Below are 24,315 nucleotides of genomic sequence, written 5' to 3'. Positions count from 1 at the left end.
GAATGCCAGCTCTTAACCAATCCCTCACAGGGTTAAAAACACAGGCTACAAAAAAACAAACCAACCATAACATGAAAAACAGGCTGAGGCAAATGAGCTATTAGAAAGTGCTGATCCAAACAAATCCTCTCATGAAAATAAATGTTTATGCACACCAATGAACCTCATGACCTCCCCGCAGTCATCCTCGCTGACTGATACCGCCGGTCTGAGTGTGAAAGTAACAGTGTTTCTGCTCCTCGAGCCACGTGAGGCTTATGGAAGAGATTAATCTAATTTGACCAGTATTAGATTATCCACGTAATGAAAGGACAACCTTGAAGTGGGAATACCCCCCGATTAAAGATTCCTCGGATTGAAGTGTATCAATATTCTTGGAAAGCCTAGCAAACACATTTAAAACTTTCTGGATCATCTTCCTACTTGAGGATTTTTCTCTTGAAGGCCATTCTCTGACACAGCTCGAGTCTTTGTTTATTGGACGCCAGTATGCTTCTTCATAACGGCTCAAAAGATAGCTGCAGACGCAACCTTTCCAGCGTCAGATTGGGGTGGCTGTGTCGGATCATTTCTTGTGACTTTTCCAAAACTGTGCAGAGATGATAAGGAGCCAGGGTTTGAATTTCTCTCTCAAGCTTCTTTCTCACCGAGCGCAACACTGTGACTATCACGTCTCCTCCCTATCTATGACAGCCAGCTTTTTACTCCACGTTCTAACGCGGCTATTTGGACAAACTATAAACACGTCTGATTTCTGACATGGTTTTCCAACACGTCATATGAACTACTTCTCAGCATAATCCTTCCCTTAGGGCTGCTTCATGATCTCTTGTCTTTTGCAATTAGTTGACTATAATCAGTTCATGTTAGCCATCCGCCTGATGAAGAAACAGCAGGGTCAAAACCTCGCTGGTTTCAGTCCAATAAAGCACTCAAGGCTACAGAGCAGAAACCTCTAATATTGAGCAAGTCTCTACTTTTTCCCAACTCTGAACCAAACTGGAACTGGAAAGTTAAGATTTCAAGATTTATTTTGCCAACAAACGTAGAAGCCTTTGGTCATTCAAATCTGGAGTTTCTTTTTTTAATTATAAAGTCGTGTCATCAGAATCAGCACCGGTCTAATTCCAGTTCTTTCTGCCTGGAGAGGTTTCTGTTTTTATAGGCCACCAGCTGACAGCTGTCGATTGCACTTTCCTAATCCACAGTAAAAACAAAAAAAAACAAAAAAACCCCTCTCAGATGGAGTCCTCATCCTGTTACACTCCTCACAAGGCAAATGGGGCATCTCCTACTCTCTTCTCCCTCACTCACAGTCAACCTCTGGGGATAAATGCCATGTCACAGGCAACCACGTCAACTTTTTTTTTTTTTTTTTTCATGTTTTTCCATACCAAAGTGGGTCAATGTGTAAAACACTCCTAACTTGGCAAGAGAGGAGATGAAGAGCGTGAAGCAGACTTTCCAAACAGCAATAACATGACGGAATGGTAGTCACTCAGCACCCTCCCCCCCTCAAGAAAAACTCAGAAAAACACACTCAGCAGCACGGGCCTCCACTTAAACCCTGTGCTGCGTGTGAGTGTGTACGCATGTGTGTTAGCTAGAGGAGTGAGAGAAAAAGTTAGAGATTAATTAGCTTGTTTTCAACTTTGCAACGTGGCCAAAAAGAACAATAAATACTGTGTGTGCTGGGTATTAACTTTGTGTTTTTTTATGCGGACAGTAATTAGTCCATTTTCAGAGAAAGTTTCAACTCCCCTCTACTCTTGGCATCATACTGAAATGAATATTACAAATGGGGAGCTAACAGTGTGTTCGTGTATGCTTTTTCAAGTTGCAACTAATTTTATTGGTGGTTGAGAAATAAGGCTGGCATTATTTCGTATTTTTCTGGTCAAAAAATCCGATAAAAAGACCAAAACCAACACCGTGTTAACATTCGGTCCACCTTTCTGTACTCGTACTCTTTCATTAGTGCTAGAAATGAGGTGGATAGGATTATTAACAACATAATAAACAATAACAACAAATTTTGCCTTTTATAAGTCGTGAACTTTTACCCTTTGGCTGGCGTAGATCCTTCTTCAAGATCACTGTAGTGGAAGAACCCTTTTTAATGATTCTTTCATAGTGTGTGTGTTTGTGTTACACGGGATCTCACAGACGAGCTGGAGGTCTGACAGAACCTGACAGAGGCCACAGCGGGGAGCCGTCCTGCTTTTATCAGACACAGGGTCATGTTTGGACCGTAAACATCCTGCTCACTGACTGGATGAACCGCTCCAGCACCGCAGAGTAAGAGATGATACAGAAAAGAGTACGACCGTGGCAGCTCCGAGCCATCTGAGTCAATAAATGGCGGACACTTGTGAAAATACAGAAGAAATCGACCGAAAACTGCAGAAAAGTCAAGACAGGGGAAGAGTTTTTCTGCTACTACACTCACTCCTCTTTCCTCCACTCCAAACACTTCCAACTCTTTCACCAACAAATCTTCAGAGCAGAGTTGAATCTCCTGATGACAGTTGATTACTTTCCAAAGTGTCTGGTAGTCGGGCTTTACAACAGCCACAACTTTACAAGCATTTGGCTGGCGACTGGCGGTTATTTCCAAAACTAGAGGGGAAGCACCAGGAGTGATGAGTTAAATGTTAAATATTCATCTTGGCTGCGACTGTAGCCAACCTCTGATGACACAGAGTGAGTGGACCGAATGTTTACCAAATAAACTGAGTAATCTCATCTGTCTTTATGCGCACACATAAACACACAATCATCTGCACCTGTATGATTCACTTGCTTTAATTGTCTCCTCATGCTGCAAAACACTTAAAAACACTGCCAGAAGAAGAAGAAGAAGAAGAAGAAGAGGAAGATGACGAAGCAGATCTGCACAGTGTTAGGCCAGGATATCTTGTGGCATTCTCAAGATGAAAGTGGCACGACAAGTTTAAACAGCCACATGTTCAGTTCGTTTTACATTATGTATGCCAAATCAGAGCCAGGCCACATCATCAGTTCAAACATGTGACATGTACTGTAGTTTGAGCTGAACAAAGCAGGCAAGGTCTTACTCAAAATCCAGTTAGCTCTCATTTTCTGTCCGTTTCTGAACCTCCTAATCCATTCACTGAAGTGTTTTATGATAAAAGTGCCACTTTCGCAAACACGCCCTGGCTTTTTTGGCACTTTGGGTGTATTTGGTTGTTTGTTACCATGGCAGCAAAGAGGGAGCTCTGTCAATCTTTGTGCCGACTCTCAATATAACCAGCTGATCCAAGTGAAGAGTCGCTGCAACTGGCCCCAGAAGACTCGAATCCTTATCAGAAAAACCCTGCACGCATGATGACCTTCTCTCTTACCTTCTCTGCCAGCAGCTCGCGGATTTTACCCGCCTGGAGCCGGAACCTCAGCAGCTGCATCTCCAGAGCGATGCAGCGTTTCTGCCAATCCACGCTGGCTACTTTGACGGCTCCCGGCCCGCCGCTGCTGTCCAGCACGTCAGCCATGGCGAAGATTCAGAGCTCTGCCTCTGGACTCGGACTGCACTGAAAAAGACAGAAAACACACGGCTATTCACCAGTTCGAGCTAACATAGGATATGGCTTGTCTGATTTGAGCGGCCTGTCAAGAGCCATTGGACACACTGTACGCGAAATAACAACTTTGTCCTTAGTGATTAGTTATATTTAACTGAAATCTAAATCATAGCCCCAACAGGGTGCACAAATAACCCTGTGATGGTATTTCCTCAAGCAGTCCTGCTTCTGTTTTCATTTACAGTGAGGGATGAAAAAAAAGTGACTTAACCTCATTAAAAGCTGTTTGCTGACCACACTTCCCATGATTCACTGAGGAAACGTGAGAAAAGCAAACACTCACGATGACTCCGCAATGACAAGTTTAATGAACGCTTCCTCTCACTTTCTGTGTTGCTCTGTGACATGCAACCGCAAAGAAAAAATACATACATACGCATAACACGCGGCTGGAAAGACTGCCACAGCCGTAACCTTTCTTTCCTTTGCGTCCGCTGTCTCTCCACATGCCCACACACACTGAACAAAACCTCAGCGGGGAGGCTGTGTGTCAGCGGGGGAGTCGGGTTCATGCGTGCCGGCTTCCAGGCCTGCCAGCTACAAAGCAGGTCAGCGCTCTGCTTTTTAGCCAAATTACCTACTAACCCAATCCCCTGGTCCTTCCCCACCTCCCCACCCCACAACTCCCTCACCATGCAATCCCTTCTTAATTACAAGGCAAGACTGAAACGGGATCCTGTGCAGCACAATAGTGTCTTTCTGCATGACAGTCCCATCACAGCTAGAGAGGGGGGCCGTCAGCTCGCCTCGGCAAAGAAAGGAGGAAGGAATGTGTGAGAATGAATGGGTCGGGTGCTGAATGTGGGAAACTGGGGCGCTGAGGTTATTTTTACCTGAGGAGGATTGACTAGCGGCTATTTTTCTCTGGACAGATACTCATTCACAAAGGTTAAGGCCCCAACTTAATAAAAATCTGATTATCTTGAGATAAAAGTAGCCGTAACGATCAGCTTTAGGGTTATAACTCACAAACGCCCAACGATGATGTCGAGGTGCGGAAGAATTTGAGTGAAAGTTTGCATATCATTAAACCCTTGAACCCTAATGCATTCTTAAGTATCTTAAATTATGAAAAAAAAGTATTCTACTTAAACAATACATATACAGGACATTATACCTGTCTGTTCCAACTCATAAAGAAAGTACATTAATTTGCCCACTTCCTGATGGTAAGATAAGAAGATCCATACATCTATCGTGCCTGCACGGGCAGTGTTAACCGAACGCTAGCAGCCAGTTAAGCTAAGCTAATTTGCCAGCATGCATTCTTTGTGCAAGAAAACAAATAAGCATATTTCCCAAAATGATTCCTTTAACTGAAGCCATACTATGTCGTTTTAGCTGAACCCATTCACAACTGGAAACGTTCTAATAACACTTTGTGTTAAAGACAATTTCCCTTAAATTTCCCCCAAAACACCAAAACAACACAAAACAGTGATTCAAATAAACTTCAGTCGGGGCTTTTAAGTAGAAATGAAACCAAATCAAGTTCATAAGGAAGTTGAAAAGTTAAGTAGTATCCAGACAGACTCAAAGTGCTGCCAGACTCTGTCAGCAGAACAGCAGACGTTCAAAGTCCAGCCACTATAACTGCACCATAGCACTCCCTACAATTAGCATGCTCATAAATACAGGCCTAGCAAACAAATTACAGAAGTCATGCATGTGGAGGTTTCACCAGCCGACCGCGGTACCCAGGGCCTGGACATTCAAGGTCTAGCTACCGACATCTCTTTCTCTCTCTCTTTCCGGGGCAGACTGGAGGTTATAAAGGTCAAGCGTGGGGAAGAGCAGAAAAATCAGGCCGCTTGAACGAGCCCTGCTGCGCCACACCGGGGCAAGCCAGGACAGATGAGGCCAGGCCCTCCTCCAGAGGAGCTAACAGCTGGGTGCAAACAAGCCATTTGATGCTTAAACACTCTCAGCACTGCTATGCCAATTCTCCCCGGAACAATTCATTCAGCGCTCCCTGCATGTTGGACGTGACGGAGCCGTTACAGTTCATGCCAACTGATGCCAGGAAACACTTCTGAACAATCAGCAAGAGGAAAGTTAAAATGTATCATGAGTAGGAAGTGGAATAAAGGCAACTGGAGTTTACAAAAGGCAGCATCTCCTCTCTGCACCAGAGTGCATAAATATAAAGTCAACCCAAAATCAGCAGCCGGTCAAGAATGAGGTCATTTTCACTGTGTGTGTAGGAGTAATGCAGCTTTTGTTACAGTGAAGATTTAAACCCGAGTCAAGTTCTCTTTTTTTGAGTATAACCCTTCATTGTGGGATGGTTTATGGCTGTAGTTCTCAAACTTTTTCACATTAGTGACCCATAAACTGACTGATAGAAATCAGACAATAGGCCCTAATTTAAGACATTAAATTCCCAGTGTCCCTCATCTGACAAGAATATGTCTTTCAGATGTTTTTGCCCATTTGTCCATTTGTTGGTTGGTTGGTTTGTCAGCAGGATTAAACCAAATCTACTGACTGGATTTCCATGAAACTCGGATGGAGGATGGGTCTAGGCTCAGAATACACCCAATTAAGTTTTGATGCCAATCCGGATAAAGGGCCTTGGCGGAGGTGTGCACTCTACTGAGTGTTTGAAACCTTTGACCAAAATAGTCATACATTCTGTCACAGTGCTACGTATGGATAGAATTATGGTGAAATTAAATGATTCCCCTTTTTTCCTTGGGACCCCCTGGAAGTCCCTCAAGGACCACTGTGGGACCTTGAACCTCACTTTGAGAACCACCAGTATATAGAAATGCAGAAGCCACTTAGTCAATGGTTATATATAGATTCTAATAAAAACAATTCTCTTCTGCAGTATCTTCTCTGTCTGGTATATTACGCCAATGCTCGAAACATTCAAGTGATGGGTGGGGATGAAAGCCCAGATACAAAAACAACGTTTCCAGGATCTGCATGGTGGATCCATGAAGTAACATGAAGGCCACCCAGAGCGGGTGGGTGTGAAGAGGTGGATGCATTGGTGGAGCTGAAGCCCAGAATGGCGAGTCCTCTCCTGGCTGCAGACTGACACGAAGGCCCTGGGAGCTTCTCTACTTCCATCTAGCTGCGAGAACTTGCAGGCAACCGTGGCCAGAGCAAACAGTGGGGAAGACGACTGAATGGAAACGCCACCGCAACGATCCCAGCAGGATCGTTTCTACGGCTGCCATCGCCTACGACTGCTTTCCACTGGCTACACTGACAGTTATACGGCATTATTCCTTGGACTGAGTGAGATTTGATATCCAGCGAGGAGAGTTTTTATTCAAAAATGTGGAAGCTATCAGAGATCGTAGTTGTTTGGACTGGATGCCGTGCGTGTGTCTGTCTGGCTGTCGACTGCACCTTTTGCTCCATCAAATGTTTGAGGGTGTGCGCTGCTCTTTGGAGGATGCAACAAGCCCAATTGGTTTAAACCTCCTCAATCACCACATATTCAAACACAAGCTCCCCGGCCAGTCGTAACTCTTCAGACACAGATGGAGATACACACAGAAATAGATTGGAAACAGACACATGTGCACACACACACACGCGCGCACACACACGCTGACACACTGCTGAGCATGCAGCTGCGGTGATGTAAGTGATTAGGTGGTTCAGTGATATCATCCCCACCAGACATTTCAAATCCCCGCTGTTGTTGTCTCTGCTGAGGTCCGACTTGGCTTCCCCACGTTTTTGGCATCGCCCCTTCACCCCCTTCAAATAAAAAATGATTCCCATCAAACGGCACAGGAGCATGTGTGAAAATCTGGGTCAGTCGCTGCTGATCGGTGTCAGCGTGGCAGATCTCTGTGTGTACAAGAGGAGACAAAGACAAATTATCCCAGAGCACGAGGAGTCAAGTGTGGGTGTGTTAAATATTGCCTTATCTTCTCCTCTGTGGCCCCGAGTGTTTAACAAAGGGGACCTCTGTCGACTCCCATCCGGTCAAGTAGGCCTCACGCTTTTGTTTGAATTAGCGCCTCTCTATTCTGGTCCCATTTTAAAGCTACAGCTGCAGCGCAGTCCTATAAATAAAGAGGTGAATCTCCACATTTCTTAACCTTTGACCCCATTCTTGGAAATCTGAGAGGTTCGGTGCAAAAGGAGAACGTTCCAAAACTTTAAAAAATGACAGCATCTCGTCATAATTCAGACTCAAAGGGCAATTTTAACTGAGCAATGACTCAAATTAGACATTTGAAGCACAAGTCGTCAGCCTTCTTTTTTGAAATCACCTTTCTCCTCCTCACATTCATCATCTTATCTATCTTGTCTTACTCCTCTTCCTCTTCCCCTCCTCCACCTCTCACTTTCCATCCTCCTGCGGCTCCTTCCCCTCACCTCCTGCAGCACCTTTCCCACCCTCCTCTTCCTTCCCTCCTCCTGCTTCTTGCCAGCAAGCAAACCTGCTGCTCTCTCCCAGCTCAGGTTAATGACAGGCCCTCAGCAAACTGACCACACTCATTATCAGTCTCCGGCTTAAACACAGGCCCTTGCATTCTTATGTGCTGAGGTGTAAACATATACCTCTTGCAGCTCTCCTGTCCTGCACACACACTTAGTCCTCCTTTGCTTCTTGAAAAAAAAAACGCATGAGTTATAGCAAAAGACACCCCTAGCCATATATTTTGAGACAGTATATATCTTCTGGTCGTGTTTCAGCTTAGGGAGGTGTTCAGTAACAGCTCGGGCTGCCGTATGGAGCAGTATGGATGATTTCTCCAGATGCGCACAACGATGAGAAGGACGCAAACGCAACCAAGAAGATGTACATTTCTTTTCTGGATTCACATACAGACTTAAAATAGATTTAAATGAACGTTTTAGAGCTGCTCCAAGGGCAAGCAGTGGCCAAGATTTTGTCCAAAAAAGGCCACAAGGAACAGGTGTGCCAGACGCGCACAGCTCAGTGGAATAGTAGCAACCGTAAAACCGTCAGTCAGCGAAAAAAAAAAAGAAAAAAAAGTTCAAGCAGACCTCTCACACATCTCTCAAAATACTCTGCCGCTGCGGCTGTGGCTTTTGTCGCCAACAACCTCGCGCGTCTTCCTTGGTTCAACGCGCCAGAGCGTGATATGGTGAGAAACGAAGGAGATAAGTGTGTTTCTGTAGCGCAGCTCCCTCACGGCTACTTTACCTTGTGACTCTGTTGTCTCTCTCTCCCCCCACAGTCGGCTTTCTGCGCTCACGGACACCTTCCCCGGCAAGTCGTCGCAGCTCGGCTCATAACTTCTTCCTCAGCGCGTCGACTCTCTCCTCGCTCTCATTCCTCATTCATTTCTCCTCGCCCAGTGTTTCATGTCTTCATGTCGCGCCGTCCCGCTGCTGTCCTTGGCTTTTCTTTGGAGCGCAGACGTGTGTGGGTCTCACTCACTCTGAGCTCCATTCAACAGACTCATCCCATATTCCTTTAAAGGGCCCATTGCGGGATCAAATTTCTTCAGGAGTCAGGCCCCCCCCTTATGTGCAGCAGGAGCTGCTCAGGATATTGCATTAAGGCTGGCTCGGGTTTTTTTTTCTTCTTTAGGATGTAAACAGTCCTGTGAAGATTTCTTTGAGCTGAAGGAGAAAAAGTCTGTCGCCCTTTAGCTCCACACAGTAACAAAACCAGAGGTTATTTAAGCCCATAGGTTGACATGCTGGAGCTGATTGTTGGTTTTCCATTAAAAAAGTTCATTAAAGGAGCACTATGCACGTTCTCAGAGGAAAATAAGGTCTCAAGAACACTGTTTGAAGCTAGATAGGTGGCGGGGTCCGCCACATGTAAACAAAGTAAAACAGTATGAAGTTGTGTTGTCCTTTAAAGTCAGTTCGTTTATTCAGTTATGAAGATGAAGAGAGTTTGTTTATTAAGATAAAAAAAAAAAAAAATGAAGATCTTTCTCTTTGGATTAAAATTTCTTCCCCAAAACTACATAGTGCACCTTTAACTGGTTAATTGTGAGGCTCGACTTGGCTAAATGCTAATGTACCATAGCCTATATTAAGTGTCATAGCAACACCAATGCTAGTGTGCTATCAAGCTTACAATAACTATGCTAAATGCTGATATTAAGCGATAGTTCAACATGTTATTGTGTTACCATGCTAGGGCCTGAAAATAATATCATAGAATATATATCTCAATGTTTGGATGCTAGGACTGGGTGACAAAATCAAATATCAATATCAATATTTTTGACCAAACACCCCAATATCGATTCCTGCATGATAGTGTCACGGAAAATTGTTTCTCATGTGGGGAGGCTAAATCCCCACAAAAGAAAAGGTAAGAGAAGCTAACTTGTTTAGGTTTGTACGGTTAGCAACCAGGTAAAGGTTGGGGTAACTTGCCGTCTTCAGCGTGTAGTTTGCTAGCTCGGAGGTTGTTGTTGGTGTCCAATAAACGTTTTCTTGACTTTTATGATGCCGGCACGGGTAGGCCCAGAGAAGGACGCCAACAGCGTGTTCATGGGGGCTGGGCCTCACAGATAACTGTACAAAGACACAACTGTACACCTCTGTACTGGGGCGGTGGAGGCTAGTCAAAGAACCAAGGTGATTTACGGAGTGAGTAATGGACAGATATAGCTTTTTATTTATATGGTTAAGTAGTTGCTAACTGCTGCTAAATGTAGCTGCCATTAGCAAATTAGCTCAGTTCGCGGTCCTATTTGCTATTTCGGGGGATGGATGGTCGCAACACATATTCAGCTGTTAGTTACTGCAAATGCCTATGAATGTTAGCTTCCTATTCTTACAGGACACAGAATTATGCCGAGGAAAAAGCATGGGAACTCACATTTTGATTTAAGGTGAGCACAGAGAAACTTTGCCTCTCCAGCAAGGAGTATAAAACATTTATCCTGCACAGTGGATGTCAAGTAACTCGAAGTCAAACACACTTTTGAGTGGAGGTGGGTGTTAAAGTAATTTTCAGCACTCTGTTTATTACCTCTGATTCGAAATCAAGAACTTAGAGACCACCAACAGGGAACATTGAGAAGTCCAACTTTCAGGTTTTAAGTAGCCTAATTACAGTATGTTTGTTTATTGGCAAGGCTCGCAGGCTGGGCTTTACTGGAATCAAAAGTTGTTAAACCACTGTGTGGAGCTTTGCAACTGTAATGAATCATTATCTGGGCAGTAAAAAGAATTGTGAGGGGATAATTTGGGATGGTTTGAGACCACACCAACAAAATACAAGTGTGCTCAGGTCTCAGATCCCCTTCAGGGTCCTGGCCTTCATTCTCCAAACCTCACAAGGATTCCCTCAAATGTCAGAAAATAGCTCACAGTCAAGCTGCTTTAATCAGCGCTGTAGTTTAGAAACAAATGGGGCCCTAATCAAAAAGGCAGACTTGTGGCTCTGGTGGGAAGATCGGCTTCCATTCTGAAGTCTTCGCACATCTCCATCTGGAACGTTTCATAATGTCCGTCTGAGATTTTGACTTGTCGCTTGTTACACCTAAACAAATAGCTCACATTCGTCTCTTGCTAACCTTACATTCACATCAGATACTAAGTCATAACAGAACTGCAGCGCCTCGGTATAATGTAATAATATAAGAAAACAGCGCTTCAAATCTAATTATAATATGTCCTGAAATGGAACCATGGCATGATTTTTTTTTTTAACTTTGCGTGTTAATGTAACAGGCATGCCGTGGCGTGACACACCCTGCTGCATCCACTGACTGAATCGCACAAATCCAGAGCGCACACATGATGACAGAATCAGACACAGACAAAGAGCGCACGCAAATAACCACATGTACTCCTACGGCTGCTGGTCTGCGCAGAAAGTGGATCAGGATGCTGCGTGACATGGAAATAATATCACATGTTCTCATGATCAAGTAGGCTAACTCTGTTAAACCGGCTCCAAAGGGCATCTGTGTTTTTCTTTATTACCAAAGGCGTCAGCTTCTATCATGTATGAATGCGAAGCTTATAAGGCCTCGCTAGTGGCTCTCTGAGGCAGTCCTTGTTGTGTTCCCACAGGAAGCAAAGCAAATGTTTTGTGCATCGAGATTGCGTACAAAGTCAGTGCAAAGATGGGAATAGAGGCAATTTTGTGTGTTTTCGAGCTGGGAGGCTGCAAATTTGCCATCAGTCTCGTATTCTCGTACATTGCGCATACATTGTTATCCAGAGAGCTAGCCTACGCTCACATTTTTTGACCCACATCTGGTTCAAGCCAGATTTGTATATCATTCAAAGCCCTTATCATAACCTGCTCAGACAATATGTGAAGTGTCACACAGCTCAAACAACTTGAATATGAGACTATTTAGTGGCTTTATTTACTTTAATGTGAGAATTTAGTGGTAACTGGAGCTGAAACTATCAGCAGTACCTAATGGACTCTAGTGGGTGTGACTTACTCAGGAACAAATACACGTCACTGTGCATATGAAAATGTTCTCATATGATTAACCGCTCCTTTCTAGAGAAAATCTTCCGAAATTCCACCATGGAAAAGGTCTACTCTGGAAGTGGGAGGGGTGAGTTTACAGCAGGGATTTCGGGGCTATAGCTTATGAGGCTAAAGGCTCTGCCTTGTGTTGCACAATAAGTCAGTGCCTCAGTGCTCTCAGTCAAAACAACTGGTGTCAGGCCTACATGGTTTACATGCCTATTCTCGGGCACGGCTGCCAGCGAGAGGCAGGACAGTGGAGAGGGAGCTTAAGGCCAGTTTCACCAAGTGTTCGCAGATTAATGTGTTTTCTTACAGCTATTTAACCTCCAGAGCTGTGTGATGACCCAGACAGTGGCCGGGTCAATGAGCAGAGACCAGACTGACCCATCGTATGCCAAAGGCAGAGGCATTGGATGACAGTGCATTCAGATTCGTCATAATTACAGGTCTGGAACATGGCAGGAAAGATAAGATGAGGGTTCGATGGCTGTAACTGCTCTATATTTTTCTTGTCAACGAATCCCAAAGTATTTTCTGCCAATGCAGCTTATTTCTCTCCCCCATTATCGTCTAAAATCGACTAAAAAAACCCATCGAGAAGTGACAGATAGTTGCAATCCCACATAAACTCTCCTGCTGTTGTAGATACATCTTAGCACACCAAATCCATGGCTAAAAATAGTTTTAAAGAAATGCATATTCACAGTTTAATAAACCTTTATAAATAAATAAAGATAGTTGATTGCTGAGTCTCATTCACAAGTCGTCAAATCAACGCTTTGGGTGAGAAGTTCGGACCGAATACCGACCCAAAGCGTTGGCACTTTACAACTTGGGAATGAGACTCAACAATCAACTTTCATTCTCCAAAATCGCTTTCGCAATCGCTTTTAAACTCAAAAAGTCAAAATGCCTGCAAAGTATTTAAAACTTTCAGTCCACCAGTATCAGAAAACAGGTCTTCGATGACAGTGGCGAGACGGCGCGACAGAGGGTACACTGACATAGATTTGTCGGGGCTGTTTAGTGTTCGAAGTTCTAGGAAACCACAATAAAACAAGGAAAAAGTCTGCTTTCAGTTTTCATTCACTTCACATCCAAATGGAACAGACTGCCGGAAAAATCTCAACGTAGACTCAGTCATTCCACTAGCATTTTAAAGCCATAATTTTAGCAAACACAGCAGTTGAAAGCACTTGTTTTTATGATGACTTTGCATGCATTTTTTTTTATTTGACCAAAGCTGCCTTTAGTTGAGTTATGTTCTTGTTTTTTAATGTGTTCACTTTATTTTGCATCTCTCAGGACTTTGACTGAGTTTTAATTGACCTCGTACACAAAAAGAACTCTCCCACAACATAAATAAAGATCCAGATGTCAAAGGCTGGTCGACTGACTATTGACCCATCTCCGACACTGACACTGACACTGACACTGACACTGCTTGGCTACTTCCCTGCGGCTGTTATTCGGCCACTTGTCTTACCCCTCACAGCAGCACTGAAGCAGAGCATTGCCTCGTTTTTCTCACATGTTGACTGCCTGTAACTACTGAGGATTTTGTTAGGCTAACAAATAGGTCTCCTTTTCCCTCTCTGATGTCCTTTGAGCATTTTATTGCCATTTGGCCAGCCGTGCTGGAACCACAGAGGGAGTGGAGCATGATGGAAACTCCATATAAAAAGAAAATAAACCAAACTCACTTTAACAGCAACGTTGTGAGAGAGAGGACAGCGTCGAGGATGAGAGATGCAAAGGACAACATGTTTGACACTGAGGGGAGGTGGTGGTGAACATACATTATGAGTTTTTATGGCGGAAAAAACTACTCACCATTTCATTTTTCACCCTCTGTGATAACAAGACCGTTAACTCCTCTCCCCTTTGCCTCCTTATCCTCTCGTTTTCTTTTTCAGTGCTGTGCTTCCTCCTCACTCTGTGTGTGGTCTGCTCGGTTAGCTGCATTGTGGCTTCAAGTTAACAAATGCTATGTGTTGCAGGTAGGGGTCATCTCGCTTTTGGCCACTGCTGTGAAAGGAAACAGTAGAAAGCCAGTTTTACACCCAGGCGCCACACTCTAAAAATCACTGCTAGATTAACTTTACTCAGAAGCCATGGGTGGAGAACCACCCAAGACAGGGGTTTGTTTTGACCCAGTGTTGATGTTCTCTATCTCTATGTTATTATTTAATCTTTTTAAGCTATACTGTAAAATTTAAAAACTAGAACAATGGAAATTAAAGTGTGTTTCCGGCCACTTGTGTTATATGAATATTAGGATTTCATTATATCAAGGTAAACAGCTGTTGGTCCTAAGTTTTCTGTCAGGTGCCATAAAATGATTGCATAAGAAGAGGGTGCAATAATGGAAATAATGGAAAACAATGTAGAAGACGTGACGAAAGTGTAACATTTCTACATTATCGTGTATAAACTTGAGGAACTTTACAGTCTCCTCATTGCTCCATGTAGATCTGATGTTTATCTGCTGCCATTTTTTGTTTCTGCAAGGTCTCCAGCTCAGCCAAAAGTAAAAACGTTCGTGTTATTTCCACTTCTGTTTTGAATTTACGACATTTTTAGTCAAGCTTTTAGTCATAAATTGAAAATGTGCATAAAATCACGTGGATGGACTTACTTATTTGTTACTGATTAATAGTAACATGTGTATTCCAATGTTGAGTGTAATATGCCAGGCCTATTCAGATTTGTAAAATCACGATAAGACCAGTAAGAGTGAACCAAAACTGTAAAATCATGTTAAAAAAACAAAGATCCAAGGCCCTGTTCATGCAAAAAGGTTCAAAAAAACTTTATTCAGATTTCTACTTCATGCTGAAATTCTTAAAAACATTGACAATGCATGTAAAGAAGCTGAGTAGCAACCCACACGTAGCCACACAAACCTTTTGTGTATCTTTGTGCATGAAGAGTGCCTTGGATCTTTCTTTTTTTAGCCTCTCTGTTCCCTGCCAAAGAGCATCTTCACCTCATTTTCTTTGGACTTCCGAGTCACTCCAGACTTTGTCCCTCTGAAGACAGTAAAATTACAGCTTGGAAGCTAAACAATAAACTGAAACTCACTATAAAGCTCTGTAAAGCTGAGGGAGCTGCAGATTTGGGTGATGACTCTCTGTACGTTCATCACTTTCAGCAACCTTTTTCACATTTGTAACATTGTTATTATGAAAAAACCTATTATAGCGGCTTTAAGGTAAAACGTGTTGTATCTGGGCCACAGTAACCATATTTAATAACCCAAAACCCAACGATTTTTTAGTGTGTAAACTCTGTAATTTAATACTGAACATGTGTTATAGGCATTAGTGCAGGGGTTTAGCCTGGCATTGTGCGTGCCGTCAACATCATCAGCACAGGAGCTGTTGGAAAATATGCCTGGTGAGTGAGATGTAAAGCAGTGACAGTGGCTGTGGAGGCAGACAGTGTGAGTGTGGTCAGACAGTGATCCTTAAATCACAGGTCCAGAGAGTGATGACTGTTTAGCCAGTTCACAATAACACTCATTTCATATAGCTGCACGTGGGAGTGCGTGCGTGTGTGTAGCTCTAAAAGACATAAGTTGGCATGCACCGTGTACACAGTAAACGTGTGTTTGCGCCCGAGTGCTCGCTTGTATGTGTGTATCATGAAACCCTGTAAAAATCTAAATTACAACGCAGAGCCTGGTGGTCATGCGTTGCAGCGATTTACCATAGGTAGATCCAGCCAGAGTGTTTGCAAATCACAGCCAGTCCACAAACCACCACACCACAATTGTTGAATATAGTTTTCCACCCCGACTAAAGCTGTGAAACTAGCCACGTTCACATCCTGCGGTCGCAAATTCACAGCTACAGTCGAAAAAGATTTCACTCTGACAAGCCCTTAGTGTCATATCTGATACTTTAAAAGCCCTATCCTCTTATTGGATTATGCAACTGGGAGTTTAACTTTCCTTTAAGAAAACACACACGTGCACTAGAGGGACGAGTTCAGTGTTTTCCTGAAGAACGTTTAGACGAGGAAGGGATTCAACCTCCTAACCTCGCAGCTATGGGGTGGTCTCATTTACCACCAGGCTATCCAAGAAAAGATATAATGCAGCTGTTACAGGGAAGAACGCCTAAAGGAACAGTTCAACATTTTGAGAATTACACTCATTTGCCTTTTTGTTGAGAGTTAGATGAGAAGACTATTACCACTAACATGTCTGTATGATAAATATGAAGCTAACGTCAGCAGACAGTCAGCTTAGCTAAGCATGTAGGCTGACAACAAGGCAAAACAGCAAGCCTGGCTCTGTCTAAATCAGCACAGTCTTCAGGATAAATGCTTAGCTTGACTGTTGAGTGTTTATCCTGTGATATAGCCCTTTTGAGTTTCCCGCTTTTTCTTGTCAGTCAACACACTTTGTAAACTCTGTTTTTAAAGCTGCTATATAAATAAAGTGTATAACTATATCATTATATAAAATGTCGGCAGTTAACGTAAACATATGTAGACATTTGTACGTGTCATAGACTACGCACCATATTGATATTTCGACAAAACGTTTCATATCATGTTCACATTACATGTTTATGACCTGACTTTCATATCGGGAGGTGGGGGTGAGAAGGCTGCCAAGCCAGTGACTGGAGTTCAAGACTGGGTTTCAACATTTGTAAGCGTCACACCGCTGGATATTTTCCAGGAGACTTCGGGATAATTTCCCGCTGTGTGTTGTGAACAAAACAGGTAGTTTAAGCCAAAACATGATGTTTTCCTAACCCTAACCAAGTGTTTTTATGCCTAAACCTAAGCTACCCAAGTAGAAACATTAAGAAATGTTCAGTGAAGGGACTTGGGTTGCTAAATTAGAAAAAAATTAGCCTGACCGAGGGTTATGAATATTATTTCTTGCTGGTTGGTTCCAGCCATGGCATGGTGTGATTCATAACCCCTGTAAAATGAAAGCAAATACATGTATTCTCATCTAGGGTTTTTCCCACTGCACTTAGGGCCTAGGGCTTAGAAGCTCCTTAGCCCCAGGCTAAGAAACCGTTCACCCTGGTACAATCCTTGCCCATCCCAAAATGGGCTAACCCCAACATTAGCTTATGGGCTTGCTGGCCCTGCTCTAGAGCAGGGTTAGCCCAAAGCTGGTAGAGTTATCCCCTGAAAAAATGTTTCTGAGAAGGAGCTAAGTTACCCCAGGGCCAACTCTTAACCTAGGGTGAAAGATAGCCCTGTGCCAGCAATATGCAATGATAAAAGCCCTAAACTCTCTGCCAGAAAGCAAATAAGTGTATTTCCTAAAATGTCAAAGTATCCCTTTAATGTTTAAATGCCTCAACAGGAAGTAAACCATCTTTGCAAGGAGACCTTTTGACTCCTTGGATGGTAGTGGTGGTGTTTGAAATATGTTTTTGAGCACTGAATCTGACTTTCACCACCACAAAATGAACTTCTGGTAGAAAAGAAACCCACATTCTCTGATGCTCTGTCACCACATTCACTGTCCTCATACTTGAAGGGGGCAGCATAGCAGGCGTTGCGCACCAAACAAACACCACTGTTGTTTGGAGACTGTCAAAACAAAGTGAGGGTGAGTGGAAATGTCCGCTTGCACACGTTGCAGGCATCGAGGGGATCTCAATCCATCACGGTGATTCCCACAGACAAAACAGTCAACACCAAGGACAGACAAGATCAGCCGGGGCACAATACAATCTCTGTTTACTATGGGAAACCATGCATCAAGTGAGAAAGAGCGCAGGGAGACAAGGAACAGCGGAGCGAGAGATAGAAGTCGGGTGCAAAGCCAGATAGTGTGCATGATGTGTTTAGAAATTTGGAAAGAACACAGTAAAACAGGGTGGAGGTAGAAAAGCAGGGCGTTCTGCAAACAGAGGATGAGGCAATGTCACATGATCTTTTGAAGCCCGATGGATGGGGAGCTGTGAAAGCTCGGGGACAATGGAGAGTATGAGAGCATGAAATGGAGAAAACCCAGCATTGTAAACTGTGACTCTCCAGCCTGAAGGCTTCACTCCTCTGAGGGAAATTCTGGCTGCGGTCCTGCAGCGCGACTGGCCCGTTGTCAGCCGCTACAGAGCGAGAGTGTTGTGCATGAAGAGATGATAAGATCCAGCTTTGATAAGCGTCTCGTTTTGACACGAGCAGACAGGATGTGAGGTTTGGGTGCCACCGTATTGAAGAAAAACAGATACGAGAATTCAAAGTTGACAAAATGTGGATCGATAATGCACTTTGATCACTGCTTTTTCTTTTCAACTTCATACTTTATATGAGAGCAGCGGCAGAAGAAGTCTTTAGATGCTTTACTTTAACTTTTTTAGATTTTCTTGGTAGTGTCCTGTGGTTCCCAACCTAAGGGTCAGGCCCCCTACAGAGGGCCACAAGATCTGAGGGGTCATGGGATGATAATGGGAGAGAAAAGAAGAAAAAACAAAGAGAAAGTCAGATAAATTTATGGACTTAAAACAATAGATTGACATTTTGAAAGTACATTTATAGGGAGAGAGAAAAGATAGAGTACTCGGCTGAACCATGTAACCAGCAGCCAGCAGATGTTAGCTTAGCTTAGCACAAAGAGGAAACTTTCTTTGTTGGAACCGCTAAAAAATCAAAAGTAAATGTACTTTTTTTTACATCCCAACTCTGTTTGAGACACAATTCTTGAGGCTGGTAAACGAAACTCGTCTTTCATTTGATATGTTTTGTTTTTCCCCACCTCCACTTCCTCTGTTGGCCCTCTGGGGACGCCTGTGTGAATGTGTGAATACATCTGTTGTTGGTGCTGGTGCTCAGTAGCACAGAGTGAGCTGTGAGCTCTAAGAGAAGGTGCGAGGCCCACACAGGCCTCCATACAACCTACGAAACACACTGCTTTCCTCTGCTTGTGTGTGTTCCACCTGTTGAAAGGATGACGTCTCTTTACCTCCAGAAGAAGAGATGGAAGAGTGTGAATGCCCCACAGAGGGATTAGCGCCGACACATCCATGTTTTCTCAAGGGCACCGAACATACCACACACATGCTGACACTGACAAAGTCTTGATATACATTTATTTAGCAGAGAAAAGGTTCTCAAGCATCATCTCTGCCACACATTCCCAGATGCTGCTGCAGACTGGTCATCGTCACCCGCAGTTTGACGTGTTGAGCACAAAACAGCTCAAAATGACCTCCCCAAGGGAAACTGTTAAGCACATCCCCAAACCAGACTTTTATGAAGCCATAAATCCGCTGGTCAGTCAGCGCTGAGAGGTGTTTGTTATCTGCCAGCCAGCTTCTGCAGAGGAGGAGAGGAGACACTGAGGGCGACTTTGTGTAAACACATACCAAACTGGCTTTGTTGTTAAAGAGACCCACCAGAGGTCCAGAAGGGACTTCAAGGGACAAGGAACAGGATAAAGAGAGCCGCGACAGGCTTGTAAACCTATACACCGCCACACACCGCACCATGGAAAGCCATAAGATAAAAGTGAGTTTTTAAGGAGAGATTTAAAGAAAGATACTGAGCCTGGCTGCCTAAATATATATGCATGTTATATATGTATAAATAACAGCAAAAGCCTGGTCATCTTTGGTGACGTATCAAGATTTTGGAACCATTAAGGGGATGCTGGCAGAGGATCTCAAGCAGAGTCAGGCTTTTAGGAAGTAAGCAAATCACAGATGTAGGCAAGAACCTTTCAAGGCCTTAAAAAAAGCATTAAATTCAGCAAGGATTGGTGTAATGTGGTCGCTTTTCTTTGTACGTGTTAAAACCTGACAGCCACGTTTATGGTAATCCAGTGGGAATCCATCCAGCACTTTTTCCAGACATTTCATTACAAAACCAAAGATTGTAACCTCAAGGTGGAGCTAAAAGTAGTCCACCAAAGTCAGTTGGATTAATGTTCTGGGAACCATGAATGCTTATCTGAGATACTTTCATGGATAAGTGAAAAGTTTGGCCTGCAGATGTGATGAAAGATCACACAATCACTTAAGTCATTACAATTCATCCCCTGGGGACCACGAATGTTTGTATCATTCATGGAAATCGGTCCTATAATTGTTGACGAATTTGTTCAATGTGCTGAAGATAGAAACAAGATGATTCTAACCAACCACCATTTAACAGCCAAGTAAAAGTTCAAGACATGAAGCATGGCCTGAATTATAGAAACGATAACTGTTTGAATCAATGAAACGATGAAGTTGTGATTTGCATGGAGTTGTACAGTAGTTAACCGCAGCGTCTGTATCCTCACGGTCGTGTTCGACAGAGCGAAGAGGCGGAAAAACGTGAGAAATATGAACTCGGCCTTCCCACTCATCCCACCTTGGCTTCTCCTTCTCCTCGTATGTCAGCCTCTTTCATCTCAGTGAGCGCAGAGCTGATGTCATCCACATGAAGTCAAATGACTCCAGCAGCATTCGTTCACAAAGAGGAAGAATAAGGTCGATTTGGAGGTGAGGAGTGAAGAGAGAAATAAAGGGGGGGGGGGGGGGGGGGGGGGGGGGGGGCGTAGGAGTGGGAGGAGGTGGCAAAGGAAGACGGATGAGTGAGGAGAAAGGACTGAGGAGAGGAGGGAGAGAAAACACAGGGCGGAGGTTAGAGGGGGGCAGAGTGATGGTTTTAGCAGCAGTATAGAGAGGAAAAACAGCTCCCTGCTACACAACTCAAGAAACAGACCATATGGTTGGCCTGCCTGTGTGGTGTTGTCCGTCTGTCTGTGTGCAGCTTTAGCAGGGCTGACAGTGAAGAAGCTCAAGAAGGAACACGAGGGAGGAAGATAGAAGATTAAAGTGGAGGATGAAAATAAATAACTGAAGACAAGAGTGGATGACAGACGGTGAGAGAAGAGGAAGGTAGAGAGATCAAACTTTGCTGTCTCGGTCAACTCATTGTAATCTTAGTGGCATGCTGCCCTCTGCTGGACAGTAAACGATCTGCTCTCCATGTTCATTACTTTTAAATTTTTACCACAAGAGGCCGGTAGAACTTCAGCCTCTTTGTTATAGATGCATTTGGATGAAAAGGCTCTGGACAATACACAACATTTTTAAAGTTTGATGCTGAGCTACTTCTACTCCACTGATGTAATCCAATGCGCCAGTGTTGTACTTTTACTCCATTACATTTATTTGACAACTTTAGTTACCCCGTGCTTAATTGGATTGCAGAATCAGTGACATCTTATCTTTAAAAACAGAACTCCAAATATGTTCTTGCGTGAGGTCAAACAAGGTGTCAGACTTGCTTCCTCACCCTCCCTCGCCCTGGAATTATGGGAACGGACGACCAAACGAAACGCATGGTTACCTTAATTTGTCTGTGAACATTGGGGATCATGTCAGTGCACAAAATAATAAAATGTACAACAAAGGTTGAAGTTGTTTTTAGACATTTTGATGCAGAAATGTCATTTTATTTGCCAGTGTTGGAATGTAATTAAGTACATCACCCAAGTGCTGTGCTACTTAAGTATTTCCATTTTATACAACTTAATACTTCTTCTGGGATGTGGTTCATACTTTAATTTCTATTCCATTACATTCTTCTGACAGGTTTAATCACTAGTTTCTTTGCAGCTTACAATTTTTCACACCCTTCCTGTTTAGTAAAGACTACATTTTTGCTAATTATGCTGATTCTGAATTTGAATTTCCCTGATAAACTAAGTGATTAATTGATCCTTTATGGGTGGAGAAAATTCTGCCATCTCTTAAACCAAATAAACTATATAAACCCCCTTTTGGATGATCTGAAAAAAGTCCTCATCAGCTTTTACTGAGCTCATGTATCCCACCCTGTGTGTTTCTCCTCTCTGCTTGATTCAACACACTGTTATCAAGGAAGATGCACCATATAAACACAATTTGAAACCATGTCTTATATAACCACGCCCCCCTCTGCATTACATAACTGCTTTCTGGGGCAGAGTAATGCTCGATATGACTAGAAAACTTGTTTGATGTGTAAAATCCCCTTTCACAGTTCCCCTCTAATGTTGGAAGCACAAGGACCGATTAACCGAACAGGAGGCTTCACTGTGTGTAGGTGATGCCCCTTGGTCCACTATTAATTGAATTCAAGTCATGTTGAGACTTAGTGTTGCAAATAGTATTATCATGCTTAACATGCGCTTAGTGATTCATTTGCTTATCAATGTTTTATCATATATCCAGTCTCAGATACGTTAGATCTGTATCCCTGCCACTATTGTTTATCATCTTCATTCTAAGTCGATTCTAAATTCAAAAGCTGACATGTTTTTGCTTTGAAACTGCACGTAGCTGCACCCAGTGACATGTAAGTGTTCCTCGGTTTGATGTCATTTGTCCTCCTCCCACCAGACCACTAACCAGCTTAATTTGTCTAACTAATCAATGTCGGAGCGGGCTACGTCACATGTTTGAAAAATTACTATAATTGGATTTTCTTTCATTTTTTTCTTTTAAATTGCCAATTGGTAACAGTCTGCATCATGTTTTCCACAAGATGGATATCTTGTGTTGGAATACAGTTTGTGTTTTTCCTCAGTGAACGCGAGTGAATGGAAAAGAAAATGATGTTTAAGGCTTCTCGTACAGACTGCAGATGCTTTTTGTGCAGGCGTATTCCTTAAAAATATGTTATACAGCTGTCAAACACAACAGTTGTGTTAATCACCAAATGTTCTGCTCTTTGATGGCTTGGCTGTACACACATATAACAATAGAGTAAATAACACCAGACTCTTGAAACAAATAGCTCCCCTTCTGCTGCGCCACCCTCCTCCTGTTCTCAGAAAACGCTTTAAAGAACTATTAACAGATGCTGCCACCGCTAAAACACACTGACACAGTCAATTTGTCTTTTGTCCACTTCTTGTCGGTTTTTGTCTTTAACCTGCTCCCCCAGCCAACTCCTCCACCTCCACCTCCTGAATGAAGCAGGGTGGCGAGAGAAAGACGACTAGTTGTGTGGGACAGTTAGAGTGGATAGGTTTCTGAAATGGGGGTTGTTTAGCAGTTATACGTGAAGGAAAAGCGTCCGAGCCCCAACGCCGCAGCGGGAAAGGGGGGCAGAAGGTCACGACCTTGGTATCGGCTTCTTGGTGGGGGTGTGCATCCCGAAAAAAAGAAAGGGACAAGACAATTGAGCACTCTCTCTGTACACTCAGCCCCACCGGCCTCCACCCGCTCTACACCCCCAGCAACGCCACATCCCATTGAATAACGGACACTTTGATCAAAGGGGAATTCCAGCTCTCCGTCTCTTGCCGTCACTATCTCGTCAGTCAACTGGAGCGAAGGATGGAGGACATACTGGTTATTCAGTTTCTGGTATACTGATTAGAACACAATGGAGCCTCACGCTGTGTCAGTTATGTGTGTGTGTTAAAGCATCCTCTACGCCACTATATGCAGACACGCACACAGTGCACATCCCAAACAGGCTCGCTCTATGACCACGACCCTATAGCAGGTGGTGTGAGGGCAACAATTGCTTGGGCCGGAATCTGTTCTCGGCCAGCTGTGGAGACGCCGGCCAACGGCAGGAACTGCCTGAAGAGCTGGTACTGAGGAGTTTAACTGGCAGAGGGACAGAGTCGTGGGACAGGGGCAAAGAGATCCAGGCAGATGACCACTTCAGGGAGTCACAGTTAGATCGTAGAGGATGGGAAACATAGAAGAAGACTGATGAGACTGAGCTGAGACTGGGAAAGTTTCCGAAGGCCCAGACACACCAAACCTACATCAAAGATGTCCAGGTCTACTGTTGTGTCGCCTCACGTTGCCTGAGGCCCGGCCAAAAAGCTGCACTTGAACACACCGCAAAGACTACAGCCGACAGCCAACTAGCTCGTTCGCTCTGCACCTGTGTGAGAGGAAACAACTCTCCGTACCACCAGCTGGCGGTAGTCTGTAATTTGGGTTTCAAAGGTCCAGTGTGCAGGATTTAAATGAATGGACTGGCTGAAATAGAATATAATATTCACAATTATGTTTTTATTACTGTATAATCACCTGCGACTAAGGATCGTTGTGTTTCCGTTATCTTAGAATGAGCCTTTTTTAACTACAGAGGCTCTCTCCAGCGAAGAGGAACCACTAAATCAGAACGCACAAAACAAACATTGGCTGTAAAGCGGCCTTAACATATTTTTCCGCACCAGGTATTTGTTTTTTTGGACTATGTTCCTCCTGTTGCGTCAGAGTTGGCTGTCCACACACAAAACATTTAAATTTTGTGGAAAAAAGCTCTGACATTATGAATGTCATTATGGATATCAGCACACAACAGGAGGAGGACTCTAGAGGACTA

The 24,315-nt window shown here is 43.6% G+C and overlaps 1 protein-coding gene across 3 annotated transcripts in view; it reads right to left on the bottom strand.

Annotated features, from left to right (window-relative positions):
* plekhh1 (pleckstrin homology domain containing, family H (with MyTH4 domain) member 1) overlaps positions 1–8,962 on the bottom strand; it is a 30,250-nt gene extending 21,288 nt beyond the window's left edge. For 2 of the 3 annotated variants that reach the window (XR_012180178.1, XM_073482982.1), the window contains exons 1-2: positions 8,746–8,962; positions 3,366–3,551 (exon numbers count right to left, since the gene is read on the bottom strand). Coding sequence is in view for 2 of the 3 variants with exons in the window: in XM_073482982.1 (XP_073339083.1) it covers positions 3,366–3,512 (147 nt within the window). In the remaining variant the exon portion in view is untranslated. The remainder of the gene's footprint in view (positions 1–3,365; positions 3,552–8,745) is intronic. The other variant, XM_073482983.1, reaches the window with a different exon arrangement.
* Positions 8,963–24,315: the final 15,353 nt, after the last annotated feature.

The sequence above is a fragment of the Pagrus major genome, chromosome 16 (genome assembly GCF_040436345.1).
Source record: "Pagrus major chromosome 16, Pma_NU_1.0".
In the NCBI taxonomy this organism is placed as follows: Eukaryota; Metazoa; Chordata; class Actinopteri; order Spariformes; family Sparidae; genus Pagrus; species Pagrus major.
Note: the sequence above shows the minus strand (reverse complement) of the source record. Positions and strands in the feature narration are given on the sequence as shown.